The sequence below is a fragment of the Rutidosis leptorrhynchoides genome, chromosome 6 (assembly GCF_046630445.1).
Source record: "Rutidosis leptorrhynchoides isolate AG116_Rl617_1_P2 chromosome 6, CSIRO_AGI_Rlap_v1, whole genome shotgun sequence".
Lineage (NCBI taxonomy): Eukaryota > Viridiplantae > Streptophyta > Magnoliopsida > Asterales > Asteraceae > Rutidosis > Rutidosis leptorrhynchoides.
Genome location: NC_092338.1, coordinates 98,886,750 through 98,912,413, shown reverse-complemented (window position 1 = coordinate 98,912,413; position 25,664 = coordinate 98,886,750). Strand labels below are relative to the sequence as shown.

The 25,664-nt window shown below is 34.6% G+C and overlaps 4 protein-coding genes across 5 annotated transcripts; 1 reads left to right on the top strand and 3 right to left on the bottom strand.

Annotated features, from left to right (window-relative positions):
• Positions 1-292: 292 nt before the first annotated feature.
• On the bottom strand, positions 293-2,995 carry LOC139854581 (cyclin-dependent kinase inhibitor 3-like). Its single transcript, XM_071843880.1, has 3 exons — positions 2,543-2,995; positions 791-994; positions 293-702 (listed from the first exon to the last, which is right to left on the bottom strand). Exons 1-3 carry the CDS (start codon positions 2,920-2,922, stop codon positions 633-635), a joined length of 654 nt encoding a protein of 217 aa, XP_071699981.1. The 5' UTR covers positions 2,923-2,995; the 3' UTR covers positions 293-632.
• Positions 2,996-5,415: 2,420 nt separating this feature from the next.
• On the top strand, positions 5,416-8,606 carry LOC139855389 (uncharacterized). The gene is made up of 5 exons (XM_071844604.1): positions 5,416-5,551; positions 6,067-6,154; positions 6,336-6,433; positions 6,810-7,126; positions 8,113-8,606. The coding sequence occupies exons 2-5, from the start codon at positions 6,146-6,148 to the stop codon at positions 8,394-8,396; spliced, it is 708 nt and encodes a 235-aa protein (XP_071700705.1). The 5' UTR covers positions 5,416-5,551; positions 6,067-6,145; the 3' UTR covers positions 8,397-8,606.
• A 1,313-nt stretch (positions 8,607-9,919) lies between these two features.
• LOC139853153 (uncharacterized) lies at positions 9,920-16,967 on the bottom strand. Of its 2 annotated transcripts, XM_071842528.1 has the most exons (17): positions 16,759-16,967; positions 16,542-16,668; positions 16,323-16,414; positions 15,972-16,110; positions 15,743-15,881; positions 15,176-15,269; positions 14,508-14,648; positions 14,299-14,399; positions 14,098-14,211; positions 13,359-13,585; positions 13,202-13,260; positions 12,931-13,116; positions 12,493-12,616; positions 12,347-12,405; positions 11,660-11,805; positions 11,333-11,491; positions 9,920-10,598 (listed from the first exon to the last, which is right to left on the bottom strand). In XM_071842528.1, exons 1-17 carry the CDS (start codon positions 16,775-16,777, stop codon positions 10,296-10,298), a joined length of 2,229 nt encoding a protein of 742 aa, XP_071698629.1. In that variant the 5' UTR covers positions 16,778-16,967; the 3' UTR covers positions 9,920-10,295. The 2 variants fall into 2 exon arrangements, with proteins under 2 accessions (XP_071698629.1, XP_071698630.1); XM_071842529.1 differs by lacking the exon at positions 16,759-16,967 and having other exon boundaries at positions 16,323-16,424; positions 16,542-16,661.
• Positions 16,968-17,854: 887 nt separating this feature from the next.
• Positions 17,855-22,786, bottom strand: LOC139852909 (uncharacterized). The gene is made up of 9 exons (XM_071842251.1): positions 22,655-22,786; positions 22,178-22,299; positions 21,682-21,999; positions 21,321-21,543; positions 20,600-20,746; positions 20,342-20,466; positions 20,022-20,226; positions 18,978-19,231; positions 17,855-18,265 (listed from the first exon to the last, which is right to left on the bottom strand). Exons 2-9 carry the CDS (start codon positions 22,279-22,281, stop codon positions 18,097-18,099), a joined length of 1,545 nt encoding a protein of 514 aa, XP_071698352.1. The 5' UTR covers positions 22,282-22,299; positions 22,655-22,786; the 3' UTR covers positions 17,855-18,096.
• Positions 22,787-25,664: the final 2,878 nt, after the last annotated feature.

Genomic DNA, 25,664 nt, shown 5'->3' with positions numbered 1-25,664 from the left:
TTACTAAATTACTAAATAACCATTATATTAGTTGTTAATGAGTAGGGAGTAATAAGTACCATGACCCCAGATCGAACTATAAACATTAAACTCAAAAAAGGCTTTAAATATTAAACTCAAAAAAGGGCGAGATCGGCTCGAGACTAGTCAAACTTGAGCTTCACCCGAGTCATTTACACCGCTATCGGTTAACAATGACCTAAAAAGATACACAATCGAATAGTCACTAAAAAAAGGTTACCAATAATCAGCATTACCAATTCACAACCATCTAAGCTACTAACTTGATATTCAGGAACTTTAAGTAGAAAACATGACTTATAGTTGACATGATCAGTGACAATAATAAAAGGATGAACCATGCAAACTTTTCATAGATTAGTCCTACATTAACATGAACCCTAACCCTAGTAATTACTTATGACTTGCAAATCTAAAGAAAAGGTAAATGCATTTTTACCCTACCTATTCTACCCTAAATATGTTAAGTGTGATTTCATTAGCTCTATTATCTTGATAAGAACATTAGATTACACAACACTTTACATTCCACTATAGATCATCAAACCTAGCTTCTTATCTTCAAATTATGATGTTGATATTATCCTGCAATGTTATTCATCCAATGCCATCTAGGGTTGCACTATCATCCATTCGTAACGCCCTTGCAGTGGCTTTTCGCTGATGATATCAAAGTTGTACCTGCAGCAATTACCACAAATGAGTATCCAAAAGAAACATACTATTTAGTTAATCGTGATTATATCAATGAAAGTTAGGGTTAACGTACTTCTCAGTAAAACGTCGTTGCTGGTCCAGCGCATGGCGAGCAAAAAACTCCTCGATCTCCTGTGCCGAAGGCATAATTCTCTGGATCGAATTTGGAATAGTCTGGTTATAAGCATGCCGGTTTGCAGGCCTCGTACTAGAACCAGGGGTGCTGCTGATATTTGAGTCCTTTACTAAGCTACAAGGTGTGCTTTCCCTGGTGCTCCTACATCATTAATGTGATTAACATACCAAAACTTGGCAAAGGAGGAAGCATCATATCATACAAATGATTAAAAACAATCTTAAAAATGTATCTTTTTAATAGAGATTCTTTAGGTACAAAAAAGTTTGTAAACTGATTTGCTATAGACCAATTTTTTTTTGTCTAAGCCAGGGACCCACTAAAAAGATGCATTTAATAGGTATATACAGTTAGCAGGATAAAAACAAACAATATCAGACCCAAAAAAGATCAACTTTATAAAAAATGATAGAGGAAGTGAAAGCTTTCAATCTTTTTCCTGCTCAATTGTTTGTGTACTGTTTACCGGCAGATAGCAAAAAAAACAGCCAATATGGGGCCTATTTTCTTCCATGCATGCAACTTTTAAACTATTAATTGAATCTAAACTGTGAAGTGCCAATGGTCAACACGTGATGTAAACAGAATTGGCTTTTATAAAAAATATTTTGGCAAAGTTCACCTAGCAAATTCAAACTAGGATGCTACAAAATTTCAACTTTTTTACAATACATGTATTTAAAGTTGTTGCCTTGATATGAAAAAGATGCTATGGATAATAAATGAGACCATGTGAACAATAGCAACAATGTTGGTTTCAACAGCAAAATCTCACCACCCATGTCTCATAAGTTTTGGTAAGCAGGATAAACAATTAAATAGTCCAGTCAGAACAAGTAGCAAAGTATTTTGGTCAATGTCGTTCATCGATTTCTAATTCAAATCACTATACCTTTAAGGCTTTAACACTATAACTAGTAGTATAATACGGAATAAAACTTGTGTCATTGTCAGCAATAATTGTACAGAATTGTTATCATTTGTTTGAAGTCAGCATGTAGATCACAATTCAACTACACCTTATAACAAAACTAAACCACTAAATCGTTTAAAGGAAGACAATTACTTGTTACGATCCAAACGCAAAACTTAGCCAAAAAAATACAGCGTATCATTTAACACAATATGGAAGTTACTCAACAAGCACATTAAGCATATCATAGCAAAAATAACAACTGTATTATCCTATATAAACACAGTATTCTATACGTTTCGCCATTTAGATGTGCAGCAAACAAACAATTTCAAAAACTAATAGCTCATATTAAAGAGGGTACCCTACATGATGATGCAATGAAAAAGAAATGAAAACTCTTTTGCATGTGAGAACAACAAAGTCTCTCCCCAAAAAAGCATTATCAACCAATACTAAATAAAAAATTGACACCCACAAAATACAATATAGTGCACTATTATATAATCAGAAAACAAATCAATATATATGAGGTAAAACTTAACCAAATTACTTTACTTGATCAATATAAAACACACAAACGAAGTAAAAATTGCATAGATGCAGAACTGGTAAAAAGGACAGATTAAAATAAAAGTACATGTAAAACAACCCTTTTCATATTATGGAAAAAATATTTAAAAATGAAAAAGAAGTAGAAGCAACAGACAGAGCATTTGTATATTAAAAAAAAATGAAAAATTAGTTATAAAAAATGGTAGAAAGGGAATGTATACCTCTCTCCGCAGTCAAAGTTAATATTATTTTCTCCAAAAGAAGCTTCTTCGATACCAAAATCACAAAAAGCCTCTGTTTTTTCTTCATCTACTGGTTCAATTTGGGATGTACTTAAGCTAGGGTTAGGGTTTCGTTGCTTACAGCATGTTAATTGTTGCAGCGGCGGCTTTTCCAGCTTACGGCTGCGAAGCTGGAGGTACGACAGCTCGTATTGTTGCTCCGGTGGCGGTGTGGCGGCAGTAATGGTGGTTTTTGAAGCTTGTAATTTCTGTAAGGCTAGGGTTTTGGCTCGTGTTCGAACGCCGAGTGAGGATTGTGAGACGTCCATAAGTGCTACAACGTCACCGCTTAAGTTTGATTTTCTCATGTATTTCCCCATATATGGCCTAATTTAATGATGTAATTTTATTCTAATTTGAGTTTGGGAATTTAGGGTTTATGATGATTGTATTAGAGAGAGAGAGAGAGAGAGAGAGAGAGAGGGGGAGAGAAAGGTGGGAAATGAGAGGGAAATCTTTATCTTTATTTGTATGAAAATTAGGTCCTTCGAGTTTTTATACGTGCAAAAGATAACGGAAAATTTTAGTTGTACTTTTATTGTTTTCTTTAAAAAAGAAAAGAAAAAAGTACTAATATATATCTTGTTAAACCACAAAATTATATTAACAACCGGCCATCTAGAAAGCCTCTAGAGAGGTCACAACTACCACTTACAACGGATTAACGTTCCATGAAATTCAAAATAAATTACATTTTTCTCTATGTCTAATATCTAATATCTAATTCAATAATAAGAAAAGATACAAATAGAATCAAAAATTTCATATTCTAATTACAGCTCTAATAATATTTGTGTAAAGAATTGAGATACATTTTACTGGTTAAAGTTAGTTTTTCTTAAGTGAGTGCTTATTTAAACTGTACAACTATAATATGCATGTAATAATTTTTTAATAGCAACCTTAATAGTTATCATAAACAATAATTCTTAAAAATATAAATTACTCTATATAAATTTTTTGAGTCATTCGTATTTAAATAAGATTTTATTGGCCACAAAATGTTTTTGTTGTTCAATGTATATATAATTTTCTTAAAAACTCATTTGAAAAAATGTAGCGTGACATAAATAAGCATGTATTTTTTTAGTTATAAGCAGTGTTGTAAATCTCCTTATTTATTCTCGAGATCTCATTTCTGAAAGGTGGTCGAGAGAAGATATCCATCTCCCGATATTTCTCGGTCAACGGAGTCAAACTTGGTCAAAGTCATGATTTCGCGGATTTTCTCGTTCATTTTTCGAATTTTCTCGCTCATTTCTCGGATTTTTTCGCAGAATCTAGTAATTTCTCTGATTTTCACGAATTTTCTTATAAAATCTCGTAAAAATGTATATAATATACATATATTAATCTATATATCTATATTTATATTAAAAAGGCTAAAAAGTCAACGTTCGAGATCTTCCCGAGATTTTTCCGAGATACCGAGATCTCCCAAAAAATGTCCAAACGAGATCTTTCCGATATCCGAAATCTCCAGCATTGATTATAAGTATTTATATAGTTATATACATAGGTTTTTAATAAATGAATAATTGCATTCTTTTACCAATTTTCCAATAATTCTTTAATTAGACTTGTATCTATAAATAATAATACTAATACTATTTTCGAGAATATGTAATAATATATATAACGGATACGGAGATTAACAAATACAAAACGATACAAAAAATATCCAAATCAAGGCTAACCACAACACAACAATTTAACCTTAGCGAACGGTCTCATCAACATGGTGAAAACACATTTCTCTATAATACATAGAATGTCAAACGCGTCCACAAGGAAATAAGGGAATAAACAACAAGTATCGACTATCGGGAGAATGTCGACCGTCTCCGCAACAAAAAATGAAAATACAAAACACGAAACAAATTGTCGGGCTCGGGCACTGACCGGTGGACCGCCGGCTAATTAGCAAGAAAGAAAATCTTCTAGTTGTTGCTTCTTATGTTAATGAAGAATTGGGTGCAATGCAAGCGATAATGTTCGCCAGCACTTGGGAAGCAAAAGATTAGTTCGTGGTTCACGGGTGAGGTTACATGGAATTGTTGTCTTTGGTAATATCGATACTGCTATTAAAGAAGGAATCGACCACCAACAAAGAGACTTCCACCACCAAACTCCAAGGCAAGAGAATGTCACTAGGAGTCAGGACAGTGAAACCGCTAAGAAGAGGATCAATAACACCCCACTGATATAAAAAAACATGCTTAAAAACCCTGAACAGCTCCAAACTACCACGCAATTACAAGCCTGGAGGCAGGAACCAAACACCCCAACATATATTCCCCACCTCAGAAAAACTAAAGTACGAACACGGAACTCGTCACATCGCTAACGAGAAATGCGAGACCAGAGACTGAACTCCGGCAAAGAATCAAAATTCCGGCGAAGATACTGAAACCACCAAGCCACGATCTAACCAGCAAACGAGAGAACGTTGACCAATCGGCGTCTAGCTGCCACTCCGGTGAGATTCTGTCAAAACCAAAAGGAATCAGAGACACCTAGAGGTGAAGATCCAAGAGAACAAATAACTGGACGAAAGCTATACCACGCAAGCCAGAAAAAGAAAAAGAAAAGAAAGGAACCGAAGTTTAAAGAGCTCAACAGCGTTAGAAAGATCCCAACAACAAAAACACGAGCTGAAAAAGGAATAATACTAATATAATTATAATTATAATTATAAATTTATAATAATTAATAATTAATAATAATCTTTAATTGCAAGTTAAAACTATTTGGGGACTATTTATGTAACTAACTATAATCCAAACTACTAAAACAAATAAGAGGCCACATTTAACCCATGCGTTCCATGGTTGTAGAATATCATGGACACGCAAAGCGATCAACTCCTTTATAATTTCTTTTTCTTCATTTCTCCATATAAATAATCTCATTCACAAATTTCTCATTCATATTAATAAATCATTTCAAGTAAGATCTTGATATTGTTTTCGTATTCAATCTTGGTTATTTGTAAACATTGTTTGTTAATTATATCAGAACTCTCACAATTTATTTATAATTCTTGGCATGATTGATTGTTGAGATCTTTTTGTACATAATTGTAATTGTAATCGTATTGTATGTGTATGGCAATTATGTATGCCATTGCTGTATGTGAAAATCGTTGTTTATATGTTGTAAAAAGGTTGAAAATCTTTATTTTACCCTTATATTTTAAACCAATACGCCAAATGTTTATGGGCTATACCAATCGATTGCATATGCATAATTTATTCTAGATGTAAATTATTTGGAAGGTAATTAGGAAATGTATGTCTGTATTGATTCAATAAATACCATGTGAAGAAGGTTACATTTTTATCGCTAGAAGCTGTTATTTGAATAAAACAAATGATGTGCTAAACGTGAACAAATGAGATTGTTTTAATTTTACGTACTTATTCTGTTCTGTTTTTCATGTTACGATGGTTTTGTTTGAACAGAGTTAATTGTTGTTCGACTTAGTGAAGAAGTACATCATATACAAGTCATTTAACACCCCTCAACTTCGACTTTTGAGAAATGGCCGAGGTATATGAGGTTCTAACTCATCTTTGAAAGTGTGTTCTTATGCTTTAATCTTTATGGGACGTTTGGTATTGTTTTATGAAAAGATTACTTGATTAATTCGTTTTCAAGTAGTAGATAAACAAGTTCTAGTACTATGAAACTAAATGTGATTATCTGGTTAATGCGTTGTTATAATTTACAGGAGGGCCAAAAGGTGAGCTTGTATGTGTATGACTTAAGCCAAGGACTAGCTAAACAGGTCTCAAATACGTTTTTAGGGAAGGCGATTGAAGGCATATGGTATATATCATTCCCTTTTTGTACGTATGAACCCTGAAAATAATCTAGTTTACAAAATCACTTTAAGTGATATTCTAGTGTAAACGGGTAAACAGATAAGTTTTTCCTATTCAGGCTACCCAGAGGGGGCGAGTTTTTTTACTCCGCGACCTAACTATATTATTCTGTGACCATTTCCGACCATTTACTTGGCCACCCCAAAATATGTTTATAGTGAGATTTGAACCTTGTACCTCTTGTGAAGATATCAGAACCCCAACCACTAGCCTATCCTTGGACGGTTCGAGTGTAAATATACATATCTTTTTTCTTGCCTTACAATGTTAAAATTGGCATCCGAATAATTGAAATTACGTTGTCCATCATAAAAATACAGGCACACGGGAGTAGTGGTGTATGGTAACGAATATTACTTTGGTGGCGGCATAATACAAACACCAGTTGGAACGGCACCATATGGAACGCCACTTAACATAGTTGATCTTGGTGTCACCAACGTTCCAAAGGATGTGTTTGAGTCGCATTTAAAGGAGATAAGTCCACGCTATACTCAAGAAACTTACAGTATAATGAATCATAATTGCAATAATTTTAGCAATGAAGTTGCACAGTATCTGGTAGGCTCCACCATCCCTGAATATATTCTCAACCTGCCTAATGAAGTCCTCAGCAGCCCATTGGCCCCTCTTATGAGTAAGTTATTAATCATTAATATTAAATATAAATATCTTCATCTCTTGAATCATTAAACCATGTGCATCTATGTAAAATGCCAACTACGAAAAATTTCAAAAAGTATATCAGAGTTACCAAAGGGTCATTGGTTTAGCGTTATCGAAATGACTCTGGGTCCCATGATGTTTTATGGGTTTAAGTACTAGACAATTTGTATATATTCGTGGAAAAAAAAATCGTGCTAGGGTGTCTGAGTTGACTTTCTTTAAAAAGTATTAGAGTTGAAAAATTAGGAGATATGCAAAATTGTATTTGTTGAGATAACAATAAGAATTAAAATGTTACATTTTTAGGAAATGGTTGTTGTTTTAAGTTTTTTTTTTTTTTTTTTTTTTTTTTTTTGAAAGGCAAACTCACACACCCACCTAAATCTAACTCGAATATATACACCACGAATTGTCCTAAGCAAAACTCGAACTCTCAACCTCAAGGTTGTAAGAGTGACCTCGATACCGCCAAGCCATTGGCTCTTTGGTTGTTGTTTTAAGTTAGCATGTCTTTTTAACAAAAGAGACACAATATGAGTTTGTAGGTCATATGTAAGTCTTTTTTTCAACTTGATGTGGACTCTTCAACAATTGGAAATTTTGATTGTTATATTAACTCATTTGATAATGCATATACCAAATATAAAATTGTCTGTAAGTTATGAAACAAAATCCATCTCAATTATGGATGTGAAAAAGATGTTTGGATTATGAAGGTCATATAAATTGGACTGGGTCATGAGTCATGACTAGGCCTAAGTTACTGCAGAAGTCACAATATTTCGTTAATAATCTAATTTTTAGGACGATGCTTAGGAGGTTTTACGCATACAATATACACTTTGGGCTATTTTTAACCTGACTGTGTGACCCAATCTACCTGTTGGACACAATATTTTAGTGAAACTCCGATTGCGGGAATCATGTAATTTAACTTTAAAAAATCCGATTTTGCAGTGCCAATGATACAAAATCTAGAGGCGACATTAAGGGAAGGCGACGTCCCACAATATATTCAACTAGCAAACGGGTCAACCGGAACGAGCAAAGGCCAACCACCTGAGGCCAAGATGCTGCAACCGTTGGTTGATCCTCTTGGAAATGCTAGGCCCGTGGTGCAAGAAGAGATCGCTAAGGAGTTTGCTGCCATCAGGGCCGAGGGAACGATAGGCCCGAGTGAGGCTGTAACCCTAGCAACCAAAAATGTGATGCAAAAATATGGCTACATGAATCCCAGCTAATTAAAACTTGGTTTGTTTTATCAAAAATTTCTGAATTATTTGTCCAGTCTTTGACTTTATGTTACCTGTTGGAATTATTGTGTCTGGATATAAATGGACACCGTATAAGTTAAAACTATTTTCTTCCTGCACTAAAATTGAGAGCCTATGAGACCAAATGAAGGGCCTTTTGTTTTGTAGCACATAATTAATAAATGCAGGTTGATCATCTGTCAAATAGTGTTCCTGTAGAAAAAATAGTAATTGTAACAATTTTTTTTTGGATATTTGGTGATGATAATAATAGTAATATTTTAATTTTATGTGTCCATGTTCTTATGAAGTGATATATTTTTGATTCAGAAAATGATCTTATTTGAGGTGTAAAAAAGTTATTTTGGTGAAAAAAGTTAAGGCTAATAGACACAGTTTTATGTGAATTTATCCAAATCTTTTATAAAATGAATTGCTTCTATTAACAAAAAAGAGAGTCTCTTTTGTCCGACTCAATATGAACAAGATGGACCGGTAGGTGGGTAGGCTTGACCATTCGCCCACTCTCCACTTCCCGGGCAGCCCCTCGTAGCCTATGGCGAAGCTGCAATAGAATCGAGAAGTGCAGTACACGTACGAGTTTATGAATCAGTGAAATTTCCTCTTCTATTGTAGCGATACGAACTTGATTGGAACGGGAAGACCTCTAGAGCTTTTTTCATTAAGCGAAAAAGTAGCCCTGCTAAAAGAGATAGAAAAGAGTTTCGGAAACGGTCACGGCGTAATCCGATTACACCACGTAATCATAGTAAGAATAATAATTCTCTCTAAGGATAGCTTGAACAAGAAAAATCTTATCCGTTTACTCGTTTAATAAAATGTTGCCTACTTCCACCCCAATAGGTTACCATATTCATATGATGAAAACAAAATTATCACACAAAATTGGACAATGCAAGTTAACCCGAACATAAAAAAGATAAAATATGAGTTTCTTGTAGTATTTTATCGTTATGAGAATAAATAAAATCTCTTTTCCTCACATAGAAAATGCTCACTAGCTCATGCCTTTGTAAATGATTGCACGAATGCTGACAATAGTCGGAGATTGATCAATAGGATGGGCCGAGCGAGGATCAAACTCATGACCTAACTCTCGCCCCAACACATTGTGTGTTGGGGATTGGTGTGATGAATTGTTTCTTACACATGTGAAAAGCTACATGTAAAAAATAACCAACACATAGCCACATCACATTGTTCTTTTTTTTTGCTTCACAATTTGCACGTGTATACGGAGTTAAATTTCTTCAAATAATTAGTCCAAAAGTATTCATGAATAGCACTTTTCCATGCAGATAGTAAGCTACAAAAACCGATGAATATAGTCACAGAAAGAAACCACAAAAACCGGGTGACTTGAAAGTAAATATTTTATACTCCATCAAAAGATTCAAAACTACACGCCCAACCATAAATACCTAATAGTGACATTCACTTTCACCTTGATACAAACATAAACACATTTTATTGATCACAAATAAACCATTTGACTTATTAAATACTTTTATAACAATGTTTAATAAGTTATAGAACTATCTAAACTGTGAGGCGAATTTACACCACCAAACCAAACGTGCTTCTCGCACGACTAAAAAATGTGGTATACAAATTATCACACATCTAAAATGTCCCTAGAATTGAGCAAAACAAAAGGAATTATAAATATAAATCCGATCAAAATTATTAATTCCATGTAATCACTATGCAAGTCACATCCCTCAAATCCAAAGTTACATGTTGGCAACTTCAAAACCAAAAATCTCTGCAAACTCTGCGAAACATTAATAAAACGTGCGATTTGTATCTCTCTACTTCGGCTCTCAAAGGGACACCATAATAGTCATACAACTCGAACAAAAGTATTTACTTGAGAGAAACATTAACTTCAATCGAAGATTCTGTCAAAATAATGTCTTTGGAGTTCTCTGCTTTCGGGTGGTCAAGAGAATTAATCTTTAACCTCACGTGCAAAGGCCTCAAAAATACGAATTCTTCGGGATTTTTTCCAGATGTTAATAGGATCTGTGCACAAGCATCTTTTTGGACATTATCTTTCCCATTCGGGTTTAAAGCGTGTGCCAATCTGTCCGCCTGTTGCTTCGGAGAATCATCTCCTTGATTTCGAGGTCTCTTAAATCTCAAATACAATGCAGCATTGATAATAACCTGGGACCAGGGAAAAACAAGACTTTGGACTTACCGAAGTTGCTATATTTATTTATAAGATATTTAAAACAGCTAAAAATACTAAGATATTGTTGAACCCATATCAAAAAGGGAACTTTAAAATGGGATGTTTATCAAAGTAAAGGAAGCAATTTCGACCAATGAATGGATCAATTTGGGTTATATTTTAGTTCTGCTTATAATCTAAATATTTATATTTATAAAAGCAGCGGATCAAGTGGGTCGTATGTTAACCTGTACCGCCCATTTTGCCACATTTAAAAGAAAATGGCTGCTGCAATCTTCATGGTACAAAAAGTATTTCTTATCAATTGGTGTCCATGACACTACTAATTCTGTAAAAATAAATAAATACAAAGTACCATTATATATGTATACGACACCAATAAATATAATTATAGGACCCCATATGTTTTTAGGATTTATTCGTTGGTCATAAACTAAAGTTTCATCTCTGGACAATACATCAAGATTTGGTAAATGAGTATTTTTTTTGGTCCAAAAGAGTCATTAATTTTTGGTCCCTGAATCAGAATTTACTTTTTTTGGACCGACTACAAAAAAAGTCAATTGACTAAACCTACAGGTTATGTAGAGTCCAGGACTCGGGGGATGATATTTGTACCTTTACCCATTCCTTTTTGTGGAACATAATACTGAACTATATAATGTTTTTATTTTCTTTCTTATATCATAAGAGCATACGTGCATACCTCACTTGTTCCTGGGCTAGTATTAACAGCACAATCGATAAATACTTTTCCATCTTGCACTTTCGTATCAGAAATCTTCTCTTCTTCAGCATTAAGTTCTTGTTGCGTTAAAGATGCAAGTTCATCAAGCTCATCATACCACTGTTGTGCAACACCAACCTAGATACATTAAGATGAATTAAGTTAGCACAACTTCTGAAACCTAAACCATGTGCTCGGTAAATATTATTTATTTTTTAAAAAGACAAGAAACCACACCCGTACAACAGTACATGTACCGATTAAAAACAAACGTAATGAGCTTAGAAAGATGTTTAATTTTGGAACCTTCTCGGTTGATTCTGCTTTGTTCTCTGCTCCTAACGTTTCAGTAGCAGTGCCTCTTGTTTGCCGCCATATACAGCCTTCATCAAGCGGTTCCACAAGCTCGGTATCTTCAGGGAGTTCTACTTTTATCTGTATATCTATCCTACCTGTTTCATAATGTCATATCACGGTTACCGAATTCTTCTTACAAGTAACATATATCATCCAAAATGTTATACTAACTGTTGCATATTGACTAAAATGGTGCTATGACATCAGGGTTTTAGAAAGACTACTCAACGAGTTCTCGGTTTAGGTTCAATTACTCAGTCAAACTCAGTCAACATAGGTCAAAACTCGGGATTACTCATGAAATCGGTTAAAATTCGGTCAAATCGGTCAAAGTCAAACTTGGTCAACAGCTGAGTATTCCCCGAGTCGCTAGTTCTCCAACCTTGTATAACATAATAAAAACTCAGTCGGGATTATGGTAGAAAGTCAAATCCTAGCCATCAGTCAGCCATTTGTCAAAATTTCACCAACTATAACCAATGTTAGTTTTCCGTTTCTTTAATTTAAAAAACTTGCAAATATTTATATCCATCAAACACATGGTTATATAGATTACTATAAAAACAAGTAAATTAAAAAATCTAACACTATCACATTCCTCATTCAGATAGTTAGGATCTTGTAGAGTCAGATTACCTGGTAATAAGCTGAAATGTTGAATATGGTCAACATGAACTCCCGAGACACCGAAACCTCTGAGACATCATCATCATCAAGAATACATAAGGACTTCAAACAGACGAAAGAGGTAACGTAAAATGCAAGATAAGTACGATACTCACGCAGCATAAGCTGATTCCATAGGGGACACCAGCCAGTACGGTAATCCAAGCATTCCAAATCTTGAGAACTCAAAGTTGGTCATTGATCGAGACTTTTTGTTGTATTTTAGTACCACCTGACCATCTAATCACTCTTCTATTTTAGAAAATTATTAAGGTGTAATTTTTTAACAGAAAAAAAAGGATGTAGTTAAAGCAGATTAAAGAGGTTGCAAAATGAACCGGATAAGGTAATGGGCTGTATAATATTTATAATGTAACTAATGTGTTGGACAAAAAATGATTACAATTACAAAAACTATATTAAGAGACTTTCAACTTGTTCTATTTTTTAGGTGATTTTTATTTTATAACGTTTGTATTATACCAATCTCACCCTCTGGATGGGTCAAAATTGCCACCTCTTGGTATATCCCATTCATCCGCTACATAATTTACCTGAGTCACAAATTACTATATTGTCCTGAAAAGTCGCCAACGAAGAGACCAAACCAGCATGTGAAATTCCCTCAAATGAAAAATTAGTCGCAATATGATGTGGCAGGCTGCTAGATGGTATCTCCTTCAACAGGGATGATTTCTCCCGAATCAACGGTCCACAGATCTCTAAAATCTTTGCAGAACCTTCACAGTTTAGACAATTAGACCCTAAAAAAACTGATAATCGTTCAAGAAAAATTATGTAATGACATGCAAATGAAATACAAACCTTTGACAACTTCTTTAATTAGACCAGATGACAGATCCATGATCCATAAAGTTTCAAAACTGCATGAAAACATAATATAACATTACTTTAACTTAAGGAACTTATAACTTAAATGAAAATCAGATGGTGAAATTAAAGAGGGTAAAATGTGATTTACCTGCGACTGAGGACAAAGAGGTCATTATCCAATGATTTAAGAAGATGCCAGGGGTAGTGAAGTAAATTTGAATCGACTTCATCTGAATTTGAAGGAGCTTTTGTAGTCCAAAGTTTATCGATGATCCAACTAAATGGACTACTACTTTTCGTTTTAAGGCCGTTGGGTTTAGGATATATTGTCTCAACAGTCCTACTCTCCATATCAGCTCTCCGTATAGCATGATTCTTCATAATAATAAGCAGAAACGTAAGAAGTATGATAATATAATAAGACTATTGCTCATATATATATATATATATATATATATATATATATATATATATATATATATATATATATATATATATATATAGTTGTAATTATTCATTATTAACAAAATTTATTCCAAGCAAACTTATAAGCACGTTATTGAAGAATTTGGACTTTATACCAGATGAAGCATGCACTATTGGGCAGACAATCTGGAAGTCAGGTTATGCAAATGAAAGTTTTAGTGTAAAAAGTTAACAAGATGCTATTGTACAAAAAGATTGTTACTTTTATAATAAAACTTCGTTGATTTTATAGATTTATAGATTAATTACCTATAAAAAAGAAACAATGAACAACAAAGTGTAGGCGGGTCAAGCCAACCCATTTCGTCCAAAACATAAATGACATGAACCCATTTTGACCCATTACCCGTCCAACCCGTTATCCATCTCCATGTAATACAATTGGATATCATATAACATACCTCTGAGTCAGCAAAGTACAGGCAATCCTCAGCATCATCATAAAACAAAGCAGCCGGGCGCATTATCTTGGAAGATTCAAAATCTCCATCTTCAAAACCAGGAGATGATCCGATCTAAAAAATGTACGAACAAAATACTAAAGCTTTTAGCAGCCCCTATCAATTTTGACATATTAATTGTTAATGGAATTTCTTACATACGCAATCTAAGATCTTTCCATTGCCATCAAATACAATTATTCGATGGTGATTTATGTCAGATAAAAACAACCGTTCATTAAATTCATCAACCTCGATGCACCCTGAAATTGGGAATACCACAAGGTAAGACAACAATCCTTCAAACTGGCTATAAACTCGGTTCCTTCAATGGCTTATTTTTTGGACCAAATGAGTGAAAACTAATGTACCTGGGAGATACAGAAGTAGATTCTGCAACGAAGAGCAGAGAAGTGGTTCCTTAAAAGTATCAAGTGGCTTTACCCAAGTGCCTCTCAGACTATGCAACAAACCTGATTTTTCTTTGGGCTGCACGGTTAAATCCTTAATTGCTGCACGTGTCACGTCGCATAAAATAAACGAATAAGTAAAATGACAAGCCTTAATTAACCTGATTTAATTTACTGATGTTAATTCTTTCCACTTAAAACATCTTTCTCCCTAGCATTTCATTCTTAACATAACTTTCTAGTTGTGACTGTAAAAGAGTTAGGTTTATTATTAAGATTTTATTTTAGGATATCTTGTGATTAGGAAGGTATTATTAGGATCTTATTTATTTATGTAAGTTTTCGGGAACAAGTTAGGGACTAGGTCTTATAATTTAAATTAGGATCAGGATTATGATGAATATTAAGGACTGGTAATTTTAATATCATTGGAGAGTTGGTTTACCAACTAGGCGCTGTACTATAAATCCAGATAAAGTGGCATATAAGTGTGACTGCATGCTATACGTACATGTTCAAATGCATATGTGTTGGTATACATGTATGAGTACACCACATCACATGATATTACCCAAAATATAAAACTGAAACAAAATATTAAGACACGGCCAGATGTGGGTGGGGCTTACCTGTCTCGAGGATTTCAACTTCTACATCCTTGTCATGCATAAGAATAGGACCGTCCATGCCTTTAAATATGAAGTAGCCCACTCTATCAGACATCTGCGTAAAACATACATAAATGTAAATGATACTAAAATCAATCGGTAAAAGTTATATGTTACTTTTAGCCCATATTAAATAAGTAAACTTTGAAAATCAGCTAATGAGAGGAGACCAAACAAAAGCCACCAGAAGTATCACGGAACTAAATCATTATTATGTTATTGGTAGTTTTGTAACCATGTAAATTTATTATTTATTATTGAATTTACTAATCTAATATCAATTATATGCAAATGGAGTTCAGATTTAGAATAGACAAGAGATGTATAAGCCTATTTTGACTTATTACCTATAAAGTGTTTTTACCAAATAAAAAAGCACCAAGGATCAATTAGTTTTTACTGTCTATCTTCAATATAATATATAATATAAAATAAATGATTAACAAAACAAGTTACATCGGGGATTAAGATCCAGTATAGCACTAAGGTAAACAAATAAACTTGCCAACATTGAATAAACATCATTACCTCAGAAAGAGCCTCGTTTGACACCAAGATAGGAAACGCGATGTATTCACTCATGATTAACTTCGCTAAATGAGGATGCACGACTTCGTTACAAACTCCTCTGCAGGAGTGGTATCCAATAACATGGAGCGAAGGATATCTGAATCGGTAAATATATACAGACTTAACTTCATTAAAAATCCAACAAGACAGAAATAAATAAGTTGATAATATGTACATAACTTACGACCTTTGCTGAAGTGATTTTGCTTTTTCAAGCATAAAGATACAGTCATCAACAAATGCACCAGCAATAACTAAGAATAAGCCATCTCTTCCATTAAACTCCTTGGTGACAACACTTCTATTCAACCACCAATGAGTGGGGCCTATATAATTATCTCAAATACGATACATCGTGAATATTAGGTATAAACATACAGTGAACATACACACATACATCTAGTCTTATCTCTACTCCCATAGTAACAATTTATTAGAATCTGTAACAAATAAAATAATGATGAATGATGATACTTAAAACAAAAACCATAAATTTGCACATCCGTGATCAATCTAAAGCACAAGTGATACATCATACCTTCAAGCTCATTAAGCCTAGATCGAATAAAGCTCGACAACAAATCGACCTCGGAACTTGGCGTTTTACATGATTCTGTTACAGTTGAGTACCTGAAATAAACTGTCATTGGTAACTTAGGAATGTAAAGCAACTACATTTTAATAAACCATCATATCACATAAAATTATAAACATAAGCAATTAATTACAAACTTCCACATGAACAAAATAGATTTACCTATGAGTATATTGATGTTTATATACTATATCACCATTGCTATTGAGCTTTTGACATGAATATGTAACAACTGAGTTGAATAACCATCTCGATGTTTGATACTTCCTTAACATCTGATAACATCTACCTGAAAATATATATATCGCAATTTCTTCGAAATGAATAATTTAAAAATTTAATTGTGTGGAATAAAATTGAAATGTTATGGAAACGTTACCTGCTGATCGTATCACCATAACGTTGAAATTTTATAAATCTAAACTGAATTTGATTTCAAATCTGGAGCCGCATAATCAAATTGTGAGGATATTGTAAGAGGATGCATAAATGAGGTCCGAATCAGATACGTTTTAGAGAAAGTAGTGCGGATGAGTGTTTTGAGGATATCAACGTGGAAAATGAGCAATCTTTTTGGTGAATAAAACCCACCTCCCCCAAAACCCTAGAACAACTGTAAATAAACACCAATTTTAAACGATATACCTTACCTGCAGCTATAATACGGAGTAACTTTTAATTTAACTGTATGTATATGCGGAGTAACAATTTTAATTTAATTATACAGTAAATAAATATAAACTTTTTAAAGAATAGGGTTGTTTATGTAGAAAAGTAAACAGCCCTTGGCTATTTAATTTTTTCCTTGAATTTTGAAGGGATGTCTGATTCTATGTCTCTTTAACTCTCTTGGAAACATACCAATTTTCAGATTATGTGGCAGATTGAGGTGATAAAAAACAACAATTTAACTTAATGAATTAAGAACTGTACATAAACAGACCATTAAGTGGTAAGTAAACATACCCTCATTTTTCTTATAATAATTCTTCTTTCACCGCCGTGCACTGCGGCAAGAGATTTTCTCTTTCCTCCGAGATGGTTGCTGCTGAATTTTAACCACCGAACTAGAACTTTGTGGTCCCTCGGCGATTGATTTTGATTTTCGATCACTGACAATTGGAGATTGTTCGTATATGAGACGGACGGCTTAGAGGTGATTATTTCGGATTTCTTTGTTGCGGTTCTTGGATTTTGCAGATGATGGGTGTGGTCAGGTTTACCAACTTTAGGATTTCGTGCATATGAAATACGGATGTCATCGAATCGGAATAGGTGGATCATCTTTTTCGTGCATATGAATTCTCGTCAAAAGATGCCAACTTTATTTTACTTTATGTCAAGTTAAATGTGGTATGTGTCCTTCATTTGAAATGTTCTCAGTTTTCATCAAAATAGCACACATCATTTTCTTAACAAGATTAAAATAGATTGAACAAACTTGTCATAAATAATCAAGAACCATCAGGGGAGAAAATGAAGTAATCTATTTCGTTATTTTCGTTTGCACACATTATGCTTCATCTGAATCATTGAAATTGTCAAAAAGAACCATACATGGGATAAGGAAGGACCGGATTTATCTTGCTTCCACCTCAGTATCAAGAATGTGGAAAAAATGAAGTATTCTATTTCGCTTGCATACATATTACTTCAACTAAATCATTAAAATTGTCAAAAAGAATTATATATGGGATGCAGAAGGACCATATATATCTTACTTCCACTTTAGTGACTGTCTTATCCCAGTATATATGAGCCCTAATGACCGTCCAATCAAGCAAACCAAAAAGAAAGAGACTGCATCACTTATTTTGGTAATAACAGTTCTTACGATGGGCATTGTGATATCAGCCATTTCAAGATATAGACTGAAGTAGTACCTCCTGCAGCAGATAATAAAAAACATTAATAATGCCATATGCCTTACTGGTCGAGCTGCAACTTACAAGTTTGAAACAAAATAATGCTACTGCGAGTTGAAACGGGTCGAGTCGGACGTTGACTAACGTTGACTTTGAGTAATATATTAGGTAGGAGGTTTTCCCTGTTCGAGCTATCCGGGAGGGCGAGTAATCTGACCTTATACTCTGGTGTACGCAGTCTAGTCCCTGACTGTTTCCAACCCATCCCTGGCCACCACTAAATATCCATTCTTGACATGATTCGAACCTGAGACATCTCACAAGGAACTCCGGGCGCCAACCACTGGGCTATCTAGTGATGGTTTTTAGTAAAGATATTCATTTAACAAATATATATTACACATAAATATTTCAAGCGCACAAAATTTGAGGATGAAAAAGATTAAAAAAAAAACGTAAGTTTGACCAACCTTGACCTTGACCCGACTCAGACTCGACTCGGACCGACCTTGACTAAATTTGACCCCACTTTTTCGCGTTGACTAGTTTATTAGACATTTTTGGGAGAAAAGGGACGGACTAGTCACCAAAGCGACTAGCCGGGCGAGTAGTCGGCCGCCGTTAACAACACTGTCAAACATATCATCTTATATCAATACGCCGTATAATGCAACATACTGGAAACTAGTAGCAAGAATAATATAATAGTTGTGTATAAAATATTAGAGCATACCAACCCACGAGGCTCCTTAACTCTTTGGTCCGCTTGACAGGCACACAGACTTGGGTGATTACAGCAGCACATAATGGAGAGTGCAAGGATCTAGACTTCACTGGGCTAATATTCTTCAACCAACCAAACTTTTCAGTCTTGCCATTGTTCGATTCTGGAACGGGCCGACTCTGGAGTATACGAAGGTCGAATCTATCCTCATACATAGATGCAACTGTCTCCATGTTCTGAACAAACCACTGATTCAATGACACCTGTAAATAGATGACGTTAGTTCATTCAGCCATTCGGGAAAAAAATGATGTTAGTTCAATATGATAGATAAAAGGCCTGCGTTATCCAAAGGGCAATGATAAATTCACCAACAATAACAGTTGATTGTGTTTACAGTACAACCAATTAATGAAAAAATCATAGATGCCTCATAATTAATAATAAATATATTATTTCCCTAATCCAAACCATAGATGCCTCAAAGTAATATGATTTGTAAAAGACATTAAACATTGTACCATTGTTTTTGAGTTTAAAATTACATGAATAGAGGTGGAAATTTTGACCCATGTACTTGTATATCGGCTGATTTGGGTCAATTTTTTTTATCTCAAACATGTCCATTAAAATTAAAATATTAGCTACAAATAAAGAAGTCATAAGTGCCAAACTAGTGAAAAGGATAAGAGTGACACGAAGCAGCAAATAAGGGTCACAAGTGCCAAACGGGTGAAAAGGATAAGAGTCACACTTAGTGCTAATGCATACAACATCCTAAATTGCTTTATTCAGATATAAGATATTTAGATAATTATTGTAATAACACTGCTGTTGTAACCATAATTAAAGCATTAGCTGTTTATTAGAAAGGATAGGCAAAATTTTTTCGGGTCAACCCAACACCAATCAACTTGAACCTGCTTCAAACCACCGCGGTTTCCCGACCCACCCATATTTGCAACACAAAAAATAGGAAAGTACATCATCATCATCAAAATGATCTAGCCTTTTTGGTGAAGGGGGAAGGTTGTTTTTATTTTGCAATCGTACCTCATTACGTAGTCTCTGAAGTGATCGGGTTGACAAGGCACACAAATTCAAACCAAGGCTGTTCATTTCATTTGACATGTCACTATCTACAGAAATTAGCTCCAAATAAATACTGGCAATACCGTCAGCCAGCGTAATGACCAAATCTTCCAACACAGAAACCCCCCGAGATGTAAAGAAGTCATTATCATAACAAGATCTCTGGCTGTCAATACATATAAACATTATTAAAATAAATAAAAAAATTAAGGTGACCATAAAAATTATTTACCTTAATATAAATAAAAAAAATTAAAAAGAATTAAAGAAAATAGATATACCTTAGAGAACCAAATCTAAGAATGTAAACTAGCTCAGTGTAGAGATCCTCCTTGCCTGACTTTTTTATGTTCTGTAAAATTGAGTCATCTCCTTTTAACTTTTCAAATAAGGGAGGTGGGAATTCCTGATGGAATAAAAAAGAAGCGGTCATAATACGAAAAAGGTTTTACAATTCATAACTATTTCTTTCTTATATTGTCTTCTTAAACAGACCACAAATGCAAAACCTACATCACGCCATTACGCTTTAGAAGTACCTTGATGGATTTCTTTTTTTTTAGCATAAGCTCCTCTTTCAGCCAGTCAGTGCATATAAACAATGATGATCTCTGTAAGATTTCAGAAAAAACGTTCTGCAGATTTTTCAAGTCTGCGGTAGAAGTGCTTCTAGAGATATTGTCCACCTGTATTCAGGTTTATTGAGCTTTATAATGATTACGAGGAGAGTAATATGGATTATATACATGTTAATTCTGTAAAAAGTAGTCAAGAATTTGATAATGGCTAAAGATTCCTATACAAGTTGCGCTTTTGCAGTGTATCAATATACTGGTGTCAAGAATATTAAGCATTTCAATAGACAAGTACGTTAGAGTCATTATCTTCTGCCATCAAAATAATGAAGCAATTGAAATTATGTACTTTATTATTTTATGTACATGGCCTGAAGACCATTCAATTACAAAGCCTCCAGTCTTTGGTCAAATTGCCACTTTAGCCAGTTTTAATAACCAAATTAACCTACAAATCATATTTGAGAAATGACACAGATGATCAAGATTAAAATTCGAGTCTTAATTAGACAGTTGATGACACTTCTCACATTATTTGTAATAACTGGCTACTCATTAATCGAGTGAACGGATGAAAAGAATAAAAAATGTAATGTGACAAATAGGGGCTTGGTATATAATACTCTGAAAAGGGGGAGCAAAAACAGAAGTAGATACCAAACACATACTTAGAAGGCGTGCTTACCTCATGTTTAAGCCACTGAAAGGAGACCCACATCAATCGAAACCTGGGACCCTCTGCAATGGCAGATAAACTCAAAGGTTGGTTAGCAGTTTCTCCCGATTCCATAATTTCGTTTTCAAGTTTGGTCCCGTTATCAAGAGCAGCTATTGAATCAGTAAGTTTGCGCTTTACTGTATCCCATGAAAACTCTAAGGTAACCTCACTGTCCTCATTCTTCACATCACTACACTTTTTAAAAAGGGCAGAAAACAAATAGAACACGCATGAGAAATATACCAATCACACAAACAGAATAAAATCAATCTTTTGCAAAACCAACTATGGGCACACATGAGATAAAAGAATTCGGTACCTTGCTTACCTTCCAGAAGTGGAAGTCCTATCGGGAGCCACGTCATCATTCGATTTTTTCCTTCCAGATCCAGAAACTGGAAACGGCCCATCAGCAGGAACAACTCCGGCCATATGTGTAAGAAAGACACTTGCCACGAGCAGCATGTGATCAGTCAAAGGGATCCATCCAGCAGACTCGCCAGCTGTACTTATTAATGTTCTCAAACAATAACACTTCATACTGTTTGCCCTCTGTGAATGATTTGAGTTTGAATTTGTGAAGCACAAGCCACCAGACTTGTAGACATTATGTGATACTCTACCCCAGCCAGCATAACACTTCCTACTGTTGAAAAGTATTCAATAGATAAAAATGAGGAACTGTTTCTTAATTTCCTAATCTAGCAATTTCGAAGTAGCGACCAACAAATACAAGCGTTATGTTAAACTCAATGATAATATGTCAAGTTATACAGAGTAATTAACAGCATGAATACTAAAAGTTATGATGTGAAAATTTTGACCTGCGATTTTGAGCACATAATCCCTGGGGCATAAAGCTTATGTCAGTGATTGAACCGTGCGCCGGCAACTTAATAAACGGCCGGACAGCAACATATTCTGTCATTAGCCTACTTTCCTGCCCCTTTTTGCAGATCAAATACTATTAGTAAGTATTAATTAATACAATATTAATATTAATATGAATGTATATACACACACATAGTAGCATACATGTTCAATGATATGTATCTATAAAATCAAATCCCTACAAATAAAACGAACAATTTTGTATGTGAATTACTCGAAAATCGTGAAATCACAAGGACTCTAATAGTATTCAAACTTCGATTTGCTAGGTTGCTATGCGTAATAATGTAGTTAAAACAGAAGATTTAGGAACCTTAAGTATATGCTGAATTCATAAAATCAGAGAGTATATTAGGTTGTACGGTGGTAAGATGTATTTTGAAAGATCTCGAGCAATGTAAGAAGTGTACCTGAGGAAATGACGATATGCTGCAGATGTATATAAACCCTAGATTTTCATGAAACTGAAATTGGAAATGTGTGACGGTTAAATTAATGGAGGATTGGATATGTGCGCACCTGGCTTTTTTTTGGATAATCTTTAACCTAGGCAAGTCAATTGTCTCACACTTGCAAACAAAACACCAAATGGATGAATAGTAGACAACATACAGATGCACCCATGGCCAAAATAAGAAAAAATTAGGCCGGTGGTACAGGTGGTTTGTTCACATTTGCATTATAACATCTAAACTTCTTTTTTTTACGTAGATAGTACCTCAGTTTTACTTAACTATCATGGTTGGTACCCCAATCTAACTACAGTCAAAGTATAAGGGTTAACCCCTCACATGTGCAATGCATGTGAGGACAAATTCGTCATTTTACAAAGGTAATCTTCTCACTATAACTAAATGATGAAAATGTGCAGTACGAATGTATTTACTCTCTTTATAATTACAGTAATTGTTTATTGTTTTTTATTGGCTGAGAAGGACTCCACCCATTGTTGAAACCTATACTCTCCGCTGTAGAAACCGGATTAAAAACGAAAACCCAACCCGACCCGACCAAACTACCTTCACTCCCCTACGTCTCTCTCCCTGCGTAGAGATCCAAAACAAAAAGAAAAAACCCCAGAAACTTAATCAGCAAATCAACAGCGGATCTTTTAACATTTGAATACAGGTTTGCCGGCCAGAGTCGTACAGGTTTGCCGGCCAGAGTCCGTCGAACCACATGTACTTTGTGAAATTGATGGATAGTATATGCGATTGATGGATGTATGTTAGGTTACCGTCATCTTCGCTACCTCTGATTAACAAAAATGTGTATTGCTTTCTTTTTCTTAATTATCATCTTATTGTTGCTTGGTTAGGAATTTATTTTTTCCTTTTTTTTGGCGAATGCGTTTTGATTCACATGTTTCTGGTGATGACAGATTATTACTCAGAAGTTTAAGGTTGTCGTGTAAAGGCACCACCATTACCTGCAGATAACTTACACTTCTTAAAATAACACAAATAAGAAATTACTGCAATATTTCTAGACTACTTTATAAAATAAGAATGCTCATATATTAGAAATCTTTAACGTATCAGGGCAATTGGGCACATAAATCCTATTGTTTCAATTCTAAACCTCTTTCTGTGTAAGAATGGATTTTAAATCCACGGACAGCACAAATTTGGAAGATGGAGATGCACCCCTTTTTTTGGGCTTTCCTTGAATGACGTCTTTTCTCCCTTAGTTGACTTATTGTTCTTTAAAAACGGTTTTGGTAAAGATTCAAAGTTAACTCTGACTTTTTCGATAGCATAAATAGTTCACTAACTTTCCTGGCATTAACTGGTTCGTACTTAAAAGGATGAATTTGCCCTCACATGCATTGCACATGTGAGGGTTTAACCCTTAAACTTTGACTGCAGTTAGGTTAGGGTACCAATCACGATAGCTAAGCAAAAATGAGGTATCATCTACGCAAAAAAAAAAGTTTAGGTGTTATGATGCAAATGTGAACAAACCACAGGTACCACCGGCGTAATTTTTTCGCAAAATAATTCCGCATATTGTAACTTAAACATTTTTTCCCCCTAAATAACAAAAACTTTATTAAAAATCAAGAGAATACATTGAAGAAACCAAACCAACCCGAAACAAGAGCTAACCCAAACTTCACTAACTACCCGAAAACAACTAAACCCACCAACCAAAAACAAAACAAAGTAGAGGGTAAAAATTCGACACCGACCGGTGAGAATCCTAACCATCTACCATACCAAAGGAAAAAACCAACAAAACTTAAACGACACACAACAAGCCAGCAAAATACACGAGAGCCGCAACCAACAAACACGAAACTCACATCCCCCTCTACATTAAATTTGGCTAATTCGGCACCATGAACCTTCCTAACCTTTTTCCTACCTTTTCTCGGATTTTTTACGGGTGCGGGTCGAAGAATCTCCCCCTCAACACGCAAATGTTCGGAACCTTTCATAGCATACTCACAAATAGCTTGAAAATTATTCGAGGAAGAACCACCCCCATCCAAACCAAGAGGGGTCAAAGTACTACCATCATCATCACAACCGGATGTATCTTCTTGAGTATGTCTATGAGCCGCATCATCAACATCTATATCTTCTTCCTCATCTTGCAAATTAAACATCACCTTTTTCCCTGCTTTCTTGAGAAGATTCTTATCGGACTCGAGGTCACCCTTACCTGTAAGATTAAGATCAGGAATCGCCGAGAACTTAACCAATGTCATAACAAGAACCTCACATACACCACCATCATCAATATCCCTTGAAACTAAATTGGTCGCTGCATCAGGAGTATCTTAAACATCAGCCACCTCAATTGGTTCCATTACACTTGGATCCATAACACATTGAACCGCTGCACCCTCCCCTTCTTCTTCTCTGACCCCCGTGCCCTTCATCGCCATAACCACCTTCGAACCATTCACCTCACCATTCAAATTTGAAATCTTAAACATTGTAATAAACATTGTAATTATTAATTAATAGAAAACATTATTCGTAGCAATTTTCGGCAAAAAAGATTTATATCAATTTAAGTAAACTTCATCATAACGATGAAGATTAACAAACACAAACATTACATTGCGAGAGGCTTATGAGCCTACAAAAACAGAAAATTGAAAGAAGAAAGCATCAAATTACAGATGACACTCCTAATTGAAAAACAAAACCACTATTGACTGGGCTTAGGAGCCCACTCGGTATGTGTAACATCCTCAAGTGGGCCTAGATGTAAGATTACTAGATTGCCCTTAAGTTGGTGTTGCGTTATTATATGCTTTAATTTTTATTTAATGTTTATTATTAATTAATGATGAGGTTAGGACCAGTTTGTGACAAGGGTCACAGAACAGGTTTGTTTATTTAATTTGGACTTCGTTTGGTTTGCCAAATGATGTACGAAAGATATCAGATAACTGATAAATACCCG